Raw genomic sequence first — 14,043 nt, 5'->3', positions numbered from 1 at the left:
TAAAAGAGATGGACAGATAAATAAAAATGGAAAATAGAGATAGAAATTGAAAGAGATTAGAGAAATAAATATCAGAAATATCAATATAAATATGGGGAAATCAGAGAGATAAATATGAGAGATATAAATACAAATGTGGGAAATCAGAAAAATAAATATCAATATAAGCACAAGGAGATCAGCCAAAAATATGAGAAATATAAATACAAATGGGGGGAAATCAGAAATAAACCTGAGAAACAGGAAAACAAATGGGGAGAAATAAATGTGAGAGCTATAAATACAAACAGAGGAAAATCAGATAAATAAATATCAATGTAAACAGAGGGAGATCAGAGAAATACATTTCAATAAAAACACAGGGAGATAAACCAAAAATATGAGAAATATAAATATAAATGGGGGGAAATCAGAGAAATAAATGTGAGAAATATAAATACAAATAAATATGAGAAATACAAACAAAAATGGGAAGAAATCAGAGAAATAAACCTGAGAAATAGGAATAAAAAATAGAAATAAAAAGAGATGGAACTCAGAAAAAATTAATATTAATAAAAAGATAAAAGATAATAAAATATTTATATCATATTTATATATTCTACTTATATTTGTATTATATATAATATTAATATTATATTATATTACATTATACTATATTATACTATATATTACATAATACCATATTATACCATATTATTATATTATATTACATTATATTACATTATATTACATTATATTACATTACATTATATTACATTATATTACATTATATTACATTATATTATATTACATTATATTACATTATATTACATTATATTATATTACATTATATTACATTAATTATATTATAGTATATTATATATTATATTATATTATATTATATTATATTATATTATATTATATTATATTATATTACATTATATTACATTACATTATATTATATTATATTACATTATATTACATTATATTATATTACATTATATTATGTTACATTATATTACATTACATTATATTATGTTACATTATATACTTACATTTATATTATATTCATATAATATATATTTATTATATCTAAAAACATAAAATTTAAAAAAATAATAGAAAGATAAAAAATATTAATAAAAAGAATAAAAATATGAGAAATATAAACCCAAATGGGAGGAAATCATCGAAATAGAAGTGAGAATGAATAGAAGAATGAAATAAAAAGCACTCACAGCAAAGAGGGCAGGCCCCATGTACGTCTCCATGTATTGGTAATAAAGGGACATTATCTTCACCAGGTTCTGTAAGGCAGCCACTCGTACCTGGGACAGAGAAAAATGCCAAATTTCACCCCATTTCCTCATTTTTCATGGCTTTTTTGGGAGGAAGAGATTCCCCAGGAAGGGAATTTTGAATTTACTCACCCTCGTGTCTGGACACTGTGTGGCTTCACAGACTACTTGCATAATAAAGTGCCTTTCAGACTGAAAAAAAAGAGAAATAAACATTGAAAGGGGTTTAAAAAAGAATTGAAGCTTTTGAAGTCTTCCCAGGGAGGGGGAATTTAGGGATATAAAAGTTAAAATGTAAATAAAAATATAAATAAACAGATAAAATATAAATTAAAACATAAAGTTAAATAAAAATATAAATAAACAGATAAAATATAAATAAAAATTAGGGTTAAATAAAAATTAGGGATTAAATAAAAATTTAGGGTAAAAACCCTAAAAATTTAATTTGAAAATTAAAAAACATGAAACATAAATATAAAATAAGTTTAAATTAAAAATATATAATATAAATTAAATTAATTTTAAAAATAAAAGGAAAATACATAAATATTGAAATTAGAATGCAATTTAAAAATAATAAAATAAAATAGAAAAAAATAGAATGGAATAAAATAGAATAAAATAGAATAGAATAAAATAGAATAAAAAATAAAATAGAATAAAAAATTAAAATAAAAAAATTTAGAAATTAAAATAAAATAAAGTAAAATGAAGGAAAAATGAAGTAAAAATGAAGTAAAAATAAAATAAAGTAAAAATAAAGTAAAAATAAAATAAATAAAATAAAATAAAATAAAATAAAATAAAATAAAATAAAATAAAATAAAATAAAATAAAATAAAATAAAATAAAATTCCATGAATTTGGCTGTTGCCTCACCCAGGGGCCTCCTGTTGGGAAGATTTTTGCTCCCCCAGGGATTTTCAGAGGCAAAGTTTGAATTTGGGTTGGGGCCAGGGTGGCTGAATGGGAAGTGCTGATCCCAGCTGAGATCCTGTCCCTGTCCCAGGAGCATCCAATGGGATCAGGGGTCACTTACAGGGAAAAGGGGGAGGAAAAAAAGGGGAGAGGAAAAAAAAAGGAGAGGAAAAAAAAAGGAGAGGAAAAAAAAAGGAGAGGAAAAAAAAAGGAGAGGAAAAAAAAGGAGAGGAAAAAAAAACGAGGGAATTAAAAAAGGGGGAGGGAAAAAAAGGGGAGAGGAAATAAAAGGAGAGGAAAAAAAAGGGGGAAGAAAAAAAGGGGAGAGGAAATAAAAGGGAGAGGAAATAAAAGGAGAGGAAAAAAAGAGAGGAAAAAAAAGGAGAGGAAAAAAAAGTGAGAGAAAAAGGAGAGAAAGAAAAGGGAGAGGAAAAAAAAGGGGAGAGGAAAAAAAAGGGGGAGAAAAAAAAAGGGGGAGAAGCAGAGGGAAAAAGAGGAAAAAAGAAGAAAATGGGGAGAAAAGGGAGGAAAAAAGAAGAAAAAATGTGGGGGAAAAGGGGGAGGGAAAAAAAAAATCAGGAAAGGAGGGAAAAGAAGGGGAAAAGAGGAAAAAAGAGGTGGAGAAAAAGGGGGGGAAAATTTGGGTGCTGAGAAAGCCCCCCCAAGATCATAAAAATCTTCTGGAAATCAGGGAATTTTCAAGGTCAGGAAAGGCCTTGGAGACAATAAAAAGGAAATAAAAAGGGAAAAAAAAAAAAAAGTCACTGCTCCCCCCCTGCCCTGAAGATCCCAAAATGCTGAATCCCAGTCTCAGTTTCCACAGGATTTATCCATCAAAACTCAGCGTGGTGCATGAATCCTCATCACTGACCGTGGATTCAGCAGAAATCCCATTTTTTGGGGGGATTTTGGGAATTTTTTCCCCCCAGTTTTCTCCCCCCCCCCGTCCCCTCTCTCACCTCTTTGTCAAAGTTTGCTTTGGTGAATTCCAAAGAATTCAGGAGTGCGTTGGTAGCTGCAAGCTTCACATTGTTGCTGGGCTCCTCCTTTCTCATTCCCTGGATTATGGCAGTCAGGATTTCATTGGATTTGTCCTGGAGCTGCTCTGGATCCTGGGAATAATAAAAAAAAATATATATATATTAAAAAAAAATAAAATTTGGATAAAGTTATTTATGATTTCAACAGATTTTTCCGTGTTTTCAAGCAGCAGTTACAGATAAAAGGGATTTATTTTTATTTTTTTTTTGGTCAGAATCTAGAAATAAAAGTTTTAGGATAAAGCAGGAAATCCAAGGAATTCCTGCAGCTCCTGGGATGGGAAGGAGAAGCCTGAATTGAGCACAAATCCCCTCAGAAATTCAAGTGAAATAAATCCCACTGGATCAAACATGAACCAACAAATGCCAGGGTTTGAATTTATTCATAAAAAGTTAAAAAAAAAATGCTGATTTCCAAATAATTCATGGATTGGGCAGAGAATGTGAAATATTCCCTCAAAGAGCAAAATATCCCCTCAAAGAGCAAAATATTCCCTTAAAAAGTGAAACATCCCCTTAAAAATGAAATATTTTACTCAAAAAGTGAAATGTTCCCACAAAAAGTAAAAAATTTTACTCAAAAAGTGAAATATTCCCTCAAAAAGTGAAATATTTTACTCAAAAAGTGAAATATTCCCACAAGAAGTGAAACATTCCCATAAAAAGGGGAATATTCCTTCAAAAAGTGAAATATTCCCTCAAAAAGCGAAATATTCCCACAAAAAGTGAATTTTTATTCCCTTAAAAAGGGGAATATCCCCTCAAAAAATGAAATATTCCCTCAAAAAGCGAAATATTCCCACAAGAAGTGAAACATTCCCATAAAAAGTGAAATATTTTACTCAAAAAGTGAAATATTCCCTCAAAAAGCTAAATATTCCCACAAAAAGTGAAACATTTTACTCAAAAAGTGAAATATTTTACTCAAAAAGTGAAACATTTTAAACAAAATGTGAAATATTCCCACAAAAAGTGAAATATTCCCTCAAAAAGTGAAATACTCCCTCAAAAAGTGAAACATTTTACTCAAAATGTGAAATATTCCCTCAAAAAATGAAATATTCCCTCAAAAAGTGAAATATTTCCACAAAAAGTGAAATATTCCCTCAAAAAGTGAAATATTCCAACAAAAAGTGAAATATCCCCTCAAAAAGTGAAATATTCCCTCAAAAAGTGAAACATTTTAATGAAAAAGTGAAATATTCCCTCAAAAAGTGAAATATTCCCTCAAAAAGTGAAATATTCCCGCATCCCAAATTCCCGATCCAGGCACGGAAGGGCTCCCCCGGCCAGGGAGGGACCCCAGGCCGATTCCAGCTTTATCTGGGATGTGGAATCCGAGCTGAGCTTTTCCTTTTCCTCCAAATTCCCTTTGGAATGGTGACCTGGATTTGTGGTGGGAAAGGAGGTCAGGACTTCCAGGAACCGGCCTGGAGCCGCAGGCAGGATGGAAAAGCGGGAAACACCGGGAGGGATCCAACAGGAGTGAGGTCAGGAATCCCCTCCAGAAATCCTGGGAATCGGGGAATTCCCTCCAGAAATCCTGGGAATCAGGGAATTCCCTCCAGAAATCCTGGGAATCAGGGAATTCCCTCCAGAAATCCTGGGAATCAATCAGGGAATCCCCTCCAGAAATCCTGGGAATCTGGGAATTCCCTCCAGAAATCCTGGGAATCAGGGAATTCCCTCCAGAAATCCTGGGAATCAGGGAATCCCCTCCAGAAATCCAGAAAATCTGGGAATCCCCTCCAGAAATCCAGAAAATCTGGGAATCCCCTCCAGAAATCCTGGGAATCCCCTCCAGAAATCCTGGGAATCAGGAAATCCCCTCCAGAAAATCTGGGAATTGGGGAATTCCCTCCAGAAATCCTGGGAATCAGGGAATCCCCTCCAGAAATCCTGGGAATTCCTTCCAGAAATCCTGGGAATCAGGGAATCCCCTCCAGAAATCCTGGGAATCAGGGAATCCCCTCCAGAAATCCTGGAAATCAGGGAATTCCCTCCAGGGGCACAGAAATCCTGGAAATCAGAGATTCCTTAAGGTCAGGAAAGCCCTCCAGGATCATTAAAGTCTCCTGGAAATCAGGGAATTCCCTCCAGGAGCACAGAAATCCTGGAAATCAGGAATTCCTTAAGGTCAGGAATTCCCTCCAGAAATCCTGGAAATCAGGGAATTCCCTCCAGGAGCATAAAAGACTCCTGGAAATCTGGGAATCCTCTCCAGGATCAAAAAGTCTCCTGGAAATCAGGGAATTCCCTCCAGGATAATAAAAGACTCCTGGAAATCAGGAATTAAGGTCAGGAAAGCCCTCCAGGATCATTAAAAGTCTCCTGGAAATGAGGGAATCTCCTCCAGGATCATAAAAGCCTCAGTGAAATCAGGGAATCCTCAAGGTCACGAAAACCCTCCAGGATCATCAAAGTTTCCAGGGAATCCTTCAGGTCAGGAAAAGCCTTCCAGGATCATAAAAGTCTCTCAGAAATCAAGGAATTCCCTCCAGGATCGTAAAAAACCATTTCCTTATGGAAATCAGGGAAAAACCCCAAATCCAACCCCAAAATCCAGCCTCAAAATCCAACCCCAAAAAACTCAACGCAAAGAATCCATGATAAAAATCCAACCCTGAAGATGCAACCCCAAAAATCCAACCAAAACCCCGACCCAATAAACCCAACCCCAAAAAAATCAACTTAAAATCCCCAATCCAAAATCCAACCCAAAGAACTCAACTCAAAACCCAACTCAACAAGCCAAATCCAACCCTAAACCAAACAAATCCAAAAAAACTCCAACCTACAACCCCCAACCCAAAATCCAACCCAAAATCCAACCAACAGACCCAAAATCCAATGCCAAGAAGTTCAGCTGAAAGAAATCAACTCTAAACCCAGCCCAACAAATCCAAAAATTTCAACCCAAAAAACCTTGACTCAAGGAATCCAAGCCAAAACCCAACCCTAAAAACCCTACCCAACAAATCTAAAACCCAAAAACCTCAAAAGAACCCAAAAAGGACCCGAAGAACCCAAACCCAACCCAACAAACCCAAAATTGACCCAAAAGTCCAACCCAAAGAATTCAACCCTAAACCCAACCCAACAATTCCAAAAAACTTCAGCTCAAAAACCTCAAAAGAACCCAAAAAGGACCAAAAAAGGACCCAAAGAATCCAAGCCAAAACTCAACCCTAAAAACCCAACAAACCCAAAATTGAACCAGAAGTCCAACCCAAAGAACTCAACCCTAAACCCAACCCAACAAATCCAGAAGATTTCAACCCTAAAAAGGACCCAAAGAATCCAAGCCAAAACCCAACAAACCTAAAAACCCAGCCCAACAAATCTAAAAAACTTCAACCCAAAAACCTCAAAAGAACCCAAAAAGGACCCCAAGAACTCAAACCCAACCCAACAAACCCAAAATTGAACCAAAGTCAAACCCAAAGAACTCAACCCTAAACCAAACCAAACAATTCCAAAAAACTTCAACCCAAAAACCTCAAAAGAACCCAAAAAGGACACAAAGAATCCAAACCCAACCCAACAAACCCAAAGTCGAACCAAAACTCCAACCCAAAGAATTCAATGCTAAACCCAAGCCAACAAACCAAAAAACTTCAACTCAAAAACCTCAAAAGAACCCAAAGAATCCAAGGCAAAACCCAACCCTAAAAACCCTAAAAATCCAACCCAACAGATCCAAAGAAGTTCAACCCACAAACCTCAAAAGAACCCAAAAAGGACCCAAAAAAGACCCAAAGAATCCAAGCCAAAACCCAACCCTAAAAACTCAGCCCAACAAATCTAAAAAACTTTAACCCAAAAACCTTAAAAGAAGCCAAAAAGGACCCCAAGAACCCAAACCCAACCCAACAAACCCAAAATTGACCCAAAAGTCCACCCCAAAGAATTCAATGCTAAACCCAACCTAATGAATCCAAAGAACCCAAGCCAAAACCCAACAAACCCAAAGTCGAACCAAAACTCCAACCCAAAGAATTCAATGCTAAACCCAAGCCAACAAACCAAAAAACTTCAACCCAAAAACCTCAAAAGAACCCAAAGAATCCAAGGCAAAACCCAACCCAATAGATCCAAAGAAGTTCAACTCAGAAACCTCAAAAGAACCCAAAAAGGACCCAAAAAAGACCCAAAGAATCCAAGCCAAAACCCAACCCTAAAAACTCAGCCCAACAAATCTAAAAAACTTTAACCCCAAAGCCTCAAAAGAAGCCAAAAAGGACCCCAAGAACCCAAACCCAACCCAACAAACCCAAAATTGACCCAAAAGTCCACCCCAAAGAATTCAATGCTAAACCCAACCTAATGAATCCAAAAAACTTCAGCTCAAAAACCTCAAAAGAACCCAAAAAGGACCTAAAGAACCCAAGCCAAAACCCAACAAACCCAAAGTCGAACCAAGACTCCAACCCAAAGAATTCAATGCTAAACCCAAGCCAACAAACCAAAAAACTTCAACCCAAAAACCTCAAAAGAACCCAAAGAATCCAAGGCAAAACCCAACCCAATAGATTCAAAGAAGTTCAACCCAGAAACCTCAAAAGAACCCAAAAAGGACCCAAAAAAGACCCAAAGAATCCAAGCCAAAACCCAACCCTAAAAACTCAGCCCAACAAATCTAAAAAACTTTAACCCCAAAACCTCAAAAGAAGCCAAAAAGGACCCCAAGAACCTAAACCCAACCCAACAAACCCAAAATTGACCCAAAAGTCCACCCCAAAGAATTCAATGCTAAACCCAACCTAATGAATCCAAAGAACCCAAGCCAAAACCCAACAAACCCAAAATCAAACCAAAACTCCAACCCAAAGAATTCAATGCTAAACCCAAGCCAACAAACCAAAAAACTTCAACTCAAAAACCTCAAAAGAACCCAAAGAATCCAAGGCAAAACCCAACCCAATAGATCCAAAGAAGTTCAACCCAGAAACCTCAAAAGAACCCAAAAAGGACCCAAAAAAGACCCAAAGAATCCAAGGCAAAACCCAACCCTAAAAACTCAGCCCAACAAATCTAAAAAACTTTAACCCAAAAACCTCAAAAGAAGCCAAAAAGGACCCCAAGAACCCAAACCCAACCCAACAAACCCAAAATTGAACCAAAACTCCAACCCAAAGAATTCAATGCTAAACCCAACCTAATGAATCCAAAGAACCCAAGCCAAAACCCAACAAACCCAAAATCAAACCAAAACTCCAACCCAAATAATTCAATGCTAAACCCAAACCAACAAGCCAAAAAACTTCAACTCAAAAACCTCAAAAGAACCCAAAGAATGCAAGGCAAAACCCAACCCTAAAAACTCAGCCCAACAAATTAAAAAAACTTTAACCCAAAAACCTCAAAAGAAGCCAAAAAGGACCCCAAGAACCCAAACCCAACCCAACCCTCCCCAGCACAGCCCCCAGCCCATCCCAAGCCGTTCCACCCTACGGGAAGCCCGGGAACCCTCCCCGAGCGGCCCCAGAGCCCGAAGCACTCACGATGTCCTGGCAGATGTAACCGATGGCCTCGAGCGTGGACTCCTTCATGTGCTCGGTGCTGTGCTGGTTGGTGACGTTGGCCACCAGCTGCGGGATCAGCTCCGGCCACTGGTTCATGGGGATCTCGGCGCAGGCGATGCCGGCCACGCACTGCGACGCCGAGCTGGGCCGGTACGTCTCCGTGCCCAGGGTCTGCAGCACCTGTGGTTCCACCAGGGAATGGGGTCAGGGAGTGCAGGAATGCCCCTCAAACCCAAAATCCCTCATTTTTTCCCTGAAATCTCTCGGTTTGTTCTGGAGAAATGGTGGTGGGGATGGGCGGAGTCCGGATTGGTTGAGATTGAATCTAAAGTCTGACTCAAAGGACTCGACCCTAAACCAAACAAATCCAAAAAACTCCAAAAGCTTCCACCCAAAGAATCCAAACCAAAAGCCAACAAACCCAAAATTTAACCAAAATTCCAACTCCAAGAACTCAACCCTAAACCAAACAAATCCAACAGATCCTCAACCCAAAGAATCCAAACCAAAAGCCAACAAACCCAAAAATGGAACCAAAATTTGAACTCAAAAAAGTCAACTCTAAACCAAACAAATCCAAAAAACTTCAAAATCCTCAACCCAAAGAATCCAAACCAAAACCAAACAAACCCAAAATTTAACCAAAATTCCAACTCCAAGAACTCGACCCTAAACCAAACAAATCCAAAAAATCTTCAACCCAAAGAATCCAAACCAAAACCCAAAAAATCCAAAATTTAACCAAAATTCCAACTCAAAGAACTTGACCCTAAACCAAACAAATCCAAGAAATCTTCAAGCCAAAAAATCCAAGCCAAAACCCAAAAAATCCAAAATTTAACCAAAATTCCAACTCAAAGAACTTGACCCTAAACCAAACAAATCCAAGAAATTTTCAAGCCAAAAAATCCAAGCCAAAACCCAAAAAATCCAAAATTTAATCAAAATTTCAACTCAAAGAACTCGACCCTAAACCAAACAAATCCAAAAATTTCAACCCAAAAAAATCCAAGCCAAAACCCAACCCTAAAACCCCAAAAATTAACCAAAATTCCAACTCCAAAAACTCGACCCTAAACCAAACAAATCCAAAAAACTCCAAAATCTTCCACCCAAAGAATCCAAACCAAAACCAAACAAACCCAAAAATGGAACCAAAATTCGAACTCAAAGAACTCGACCCTAAACCAAACAAATCCAAAAAATCCTCAACCCAAAGAATCCAAACAAAAACCCAACAAACCCAATATTTAACCAAAATTCCAACTCAAAGAACTTGACCCTAAACCAAACAAATCCAAAAAACTCCAAAAGCTTCCACCCAAAGAATCCAAACCAAAAGCCAACAAACCCAAAATTTAACCAAAATTCCAACTCCAAGAACTCAACCCTAAACCAAACAAATCCAACAGTTCCTCAACCCAAAGAATCCAAACCAAAAGCCAACAAACCCAAAAATGGAACCAAAATTTGAACTCAAAAAATCAACTCTAAACCAAACAAATCCAAAAAACTTCAAAATCCTCAACCCAAAGAATCCAAACCAAAACCAAACAAACCCAAAATGGAACCAAAATTCCAACTCCAAGAACTCGACCCTAAACCAAACAAATCCAAAAAATCTTCAACCCAAAGAATCCAAACCAAAACCCAAACAATCCAAAATTTAACCAAAATTCCAACTCAAAGAACTTGACCCTAAACCAAACAAATCCAAAAAATCTTCAAGCCAAAAAATCCAAGCCAAAACCCAAAAAATCCAAAATTTAACCAAAATTCCAACTCAAAGAACTTGACCCTAAACCAAACAAATCCAAAAAATCTTCAAGCCAAAAAATCCAAGCCAAAACCCAAAAAATCCAAAATTTAATCAAAATTTCAACTCAAAGAACTTGACCCTAAACCAAACAAATCCAAAAAACTCCAAAATCTTCCACCCAAAGAATCCAAACCAAAACCAAAAAAACCCAAAATGGAACCAAAATTCCAACTCCAAGAACTCGACCCTAAACCAAACAAATCCAAAAAATCTTCAACCCAAAGAATCCAAACCAAAACCCAAACAATCCAAAATTTAACCAAAATTCCAACTCAAAGAACTTGACCCTAAACCAAACAAATCCAAGAAATCTTCAAGCCAAAAAATCCAAGCCAAAACCCAAAAAATCCAAAATTTAACCAAAATTCCAACTCAAAGAACTTGACCCTAAACCAAACAAATCCAAAAAATCTTCAAGCCAAAAAATCCAAGCCAAAACCCAAAAAATCCAAAATTTAATCAAAATTTCAACTCAAAGAACTCGACCCTAAACCAAACAAATCCAAAAATTTCAACCCAAAAAAATCCAAGCCAAAACCCAACCCTAAAACCCCAAAAATTAACCAAAATTCCAACTCCAAAAACTCGACCCTAAACCAAATAAATCCAAAAAACTTCAAAATCCTCAACCCAAAGAATCCAAACCAAAACCCAGCCCTAAAATCCTGAAATCGCTCGGTTTGTTCAGGAAAAACAGTGGTGGGGTAAAGGGAAATGGCAAAAGTTGAATAAATTTGGGTTAAATTCACCCCAAAAAGTGGATTTTTTATGCCAAAATCATCTGGGTAATTTTGTTGTGAGTTAGGGATGGATCAGGAGGAATTTTGCTGGTGGATTTTGGGAATTTTCCCTTAAAAAATAGAGGGAGGAGGGACGGATTTTTCAGCTTTTCCTGTTATGCACCAATAAAATTTCCTTTTAAAAATAAAGTGATTTCCATTTTTCCATCATTTTTAGTTATGCACCAATAACTCTAAAAAATGGAGGTGCATGGGATGATTTTTTTTCAGCATTCCCAATTAAACACCAATAATTTCTTTTAAAAAAATAAAGTGAGGTTTTTTTTTTGATCATTTCCACTTGAACAAAAATATTTTCTGTAAAAAATACAGGCAGGGATTCGCATTTTTCCAGAATTTTTGATTATACAATAAAACTTTCTTTAAAAAACTAAATATTTTTCATTTTTGCAGCATTTCCAGTTACACACCTTCATTTTCTATTTTTTTTCCACCTAAATGTTGTATTTTTGATGTTGAAAACAGCAAAAAATTGTTCAATTTCAGTACAAAAAGTGCCTGAAATGTCCAAATCCTGCTTGGATTGAACTTGGAGCACCCAGAAAAGGTGGGAAAAAATGGAATTTAAGGTTCTCCCAACCCAAATAATTCTGGGATTATAAAGAGAGATTCTATTAACACCCAAAAAATAAATATAAAGCTCTCAGCCCGGCTGAATCGGGCACTGAATCGCTGCACAAATCCCAGCATCATTTTTTTGCTCCCATCAGCCAAAAAACAACAACAACAAAAAAAAAGCAACAAAAAAACCACTGAGCTACCACTTCTGTCCCTGCAGGATCTGAACTCCAACAGGCACAGGGCATAAAAACCCAATTTTTTCCTGATTTTCTATCTGGGATTTGCAATTTTTACCCCCCATTTCCCACTCTTAAAATTTCCTGGGCCTCGTGTGAACGTTGTTCGGACTCAGAGCGTCTCAAAGGTGTTGATGAGGGTTGGAGAGCACTTGGGGAAGCTCTTCTGAAGAAAGGGAAGAGAAATCTTCCTAAAAAAGCATTTCCCGCAGAAAAATCAACGCCCAGCCCGGCTGCAGGGGAAGCCAGGGAATCCTGGAGTGCTTTGGGTGGGAATTCACCCCAAATCCCATCCAGTGCCACGGGCAGGAACATTTCCCTCCATCCCAGGCTGGCCTTGGACACTTCCAGGGATCCTGGGACTTCCCTGGGAAATCCCTGCAGCGTTTTTAGAACCTCCTGCTGAAAACTTCTTCCTTTTAGCTCATCTAAATCAATTCTCTCCCGCTTTGAAACCACCCTCCCCTGTGCTGCCGCAACCTTCCGGCAATCCCGGAATATCCTGAGCTGGAAGGGACCCTCAGGGATCATCCGGCCCTGCAGGACACCCCAAACCCCACCCTGGCCATCCCTGGCCAAACATTCCTTCAGCTCTGGAAAGGTTGGGATCACCACCCTTCCATGGGGAGCTGTCCCAGAGCTCCACCACCCTCTGAGGAAAAACCCCCAAATCCAACTCAAAACCCAACCCAACCCATAACATCAACAAACCCAACCCAAAACCCCTGGAGTTCCAAGAGTTTTGGGATCACCACCATTCCATGGGGAATCAGCTCCAGTGCCTGATCACCCTCTGGGGAAAAAACCCAAAATCAACCCAAAATCAACCCAAAATCCACCCAAAATCAACCCAAAATCCACCCAAAATCCACCCAAAATCCACCCAAAGTCAACCCAAAATCTCCATCCCAAAACTCCTGGAGCTCTGAGAGCTCTGGGACCATGAGTCCTCCACAGGGAGCTGCTCCAGCGCCCAAAAACCCAACCCAACAAACCCAACCCGAAACTCCCGGAGCTCCAAGAGTTTGGGGATCACCACCATCGCACAGGGAGCTCTCCCAGCACTCAACCAACCCCTGGGGGAAGATCTTTGTCCGAATTCCACCTCAAAACCCCTCCAGATGGAACCAACTCCCAGAACCCAGCCCCCAGAGCCCGGGAACAGCCACGGGAAAACTTTTTAGGTGGAAAACCACGGACGACGTTCTTCAGCAGAGGCGGAAACGAGGGGAAAACGAGGCAAAACCCGAGGACTTACGAAGTTCTTGACCTCCCTGCGGGCGTTGGCGTCGATGGCGAGCCATCTCTGCTGGTACTGGGCCTTGATGTCGGGATCCTTGGAGGTCAGCGAGTTCTTGATCTGCAGCCCAGCGGCCACGCGCGCGACCTGGCTGTTGCCGGGGTTTGCCAGCACTTTGGACAGTTCCACCAGGAAGGTCGGCTGGGGAGACAGCGGGGTCAGCCCCCAGACACCCCACAAACCTCCCCCAGCCCCCCTGAAGCCACCCCCAGCCCGGATCTATCCCCAGATTACGGGTTAAGCTCCTCACGGGAAGTGCCGGAAGCTCCGGTGGCTCTGCCGGGCTGGGATTTTTTTAGAGCTGACACTGGAGCCCAGTTCCTGCTCCTGCCTGGCCTGAGAATTCCTTTAAATAAATGGATTTATGGGGCAAAAAAGATAAAAAAATGGATTTTCTGGCTGGGAATTCAGCCTGGAAATGAGGAACTCCCTGTTTGTTGTTTTGGTGATTCCACAGCTGAATTGGGATCGGTAAAATGTGGAATCTCTGATCTGTGACATTCCAAACTCTCTGCTGATCAAAATGATGATTAACCCCCCCCCAAAATGATAATTAACCCC

At 38.5% G+C, this 14,043-nt stretch overlaps 1 protein-coding gene across 2 annotated transcripts in view; it reads right to left on the bottom strand.

The window, feature by feature from the left end:
• KPNB1 (karyopherin subunit beta 1) overlaps positions 1–14,043 on the bottom strand; it is a 38,209-nt gene that overhangs the window by 20,600 nt on the left and 3,566 nt on the right. For both annotated transcript variants that reach the window (XM_086864434.1, XM_086864433.1), the window contains exons 3-7: positions 13,441–13,623; positions 8,746–8,946; positions 3,161–3,313; positions 1,413–1,472; positions 1,221–1,310 (exon numbers count right to left, since the gene is read on the bottom strand). In XM_086864434.1, the coding sequence (XP_086720560.1) occupies positions 1,221–1,310; positions 1,413–1,472; positions 3,161–3,313; positions 8,746–8,946; positions 13,441–13,623 (687 nt within the window). The remainder of the gene's footprint in view (positions 1–1,220; positions 1,311–1,412; positions 1,473–3,160; positions 3,314–8,745; positions 8,947–13,440; positions 13,624–14,043) is intronic.

The sequence above is a fragment of the Cyanistes caeruleus genome, chromosome 27, assembly GCF_971803275.1.
Source record: "Cyanistes caeruleus chromosome 27, bCyaCae1.hap1.1, whole genome shotgun sequence".
In the NCBI taxonomy this organism is placed as follows: domain Eukaryota; kingdom Metazoa; phylum Chordata; class Aves; order Passeriformes; family Paridae; genus Cyanistes; species Cyanistes caeruleus.
This window is presented reverse-complemented; position numbering and strand designations above follow the sequence as displayed.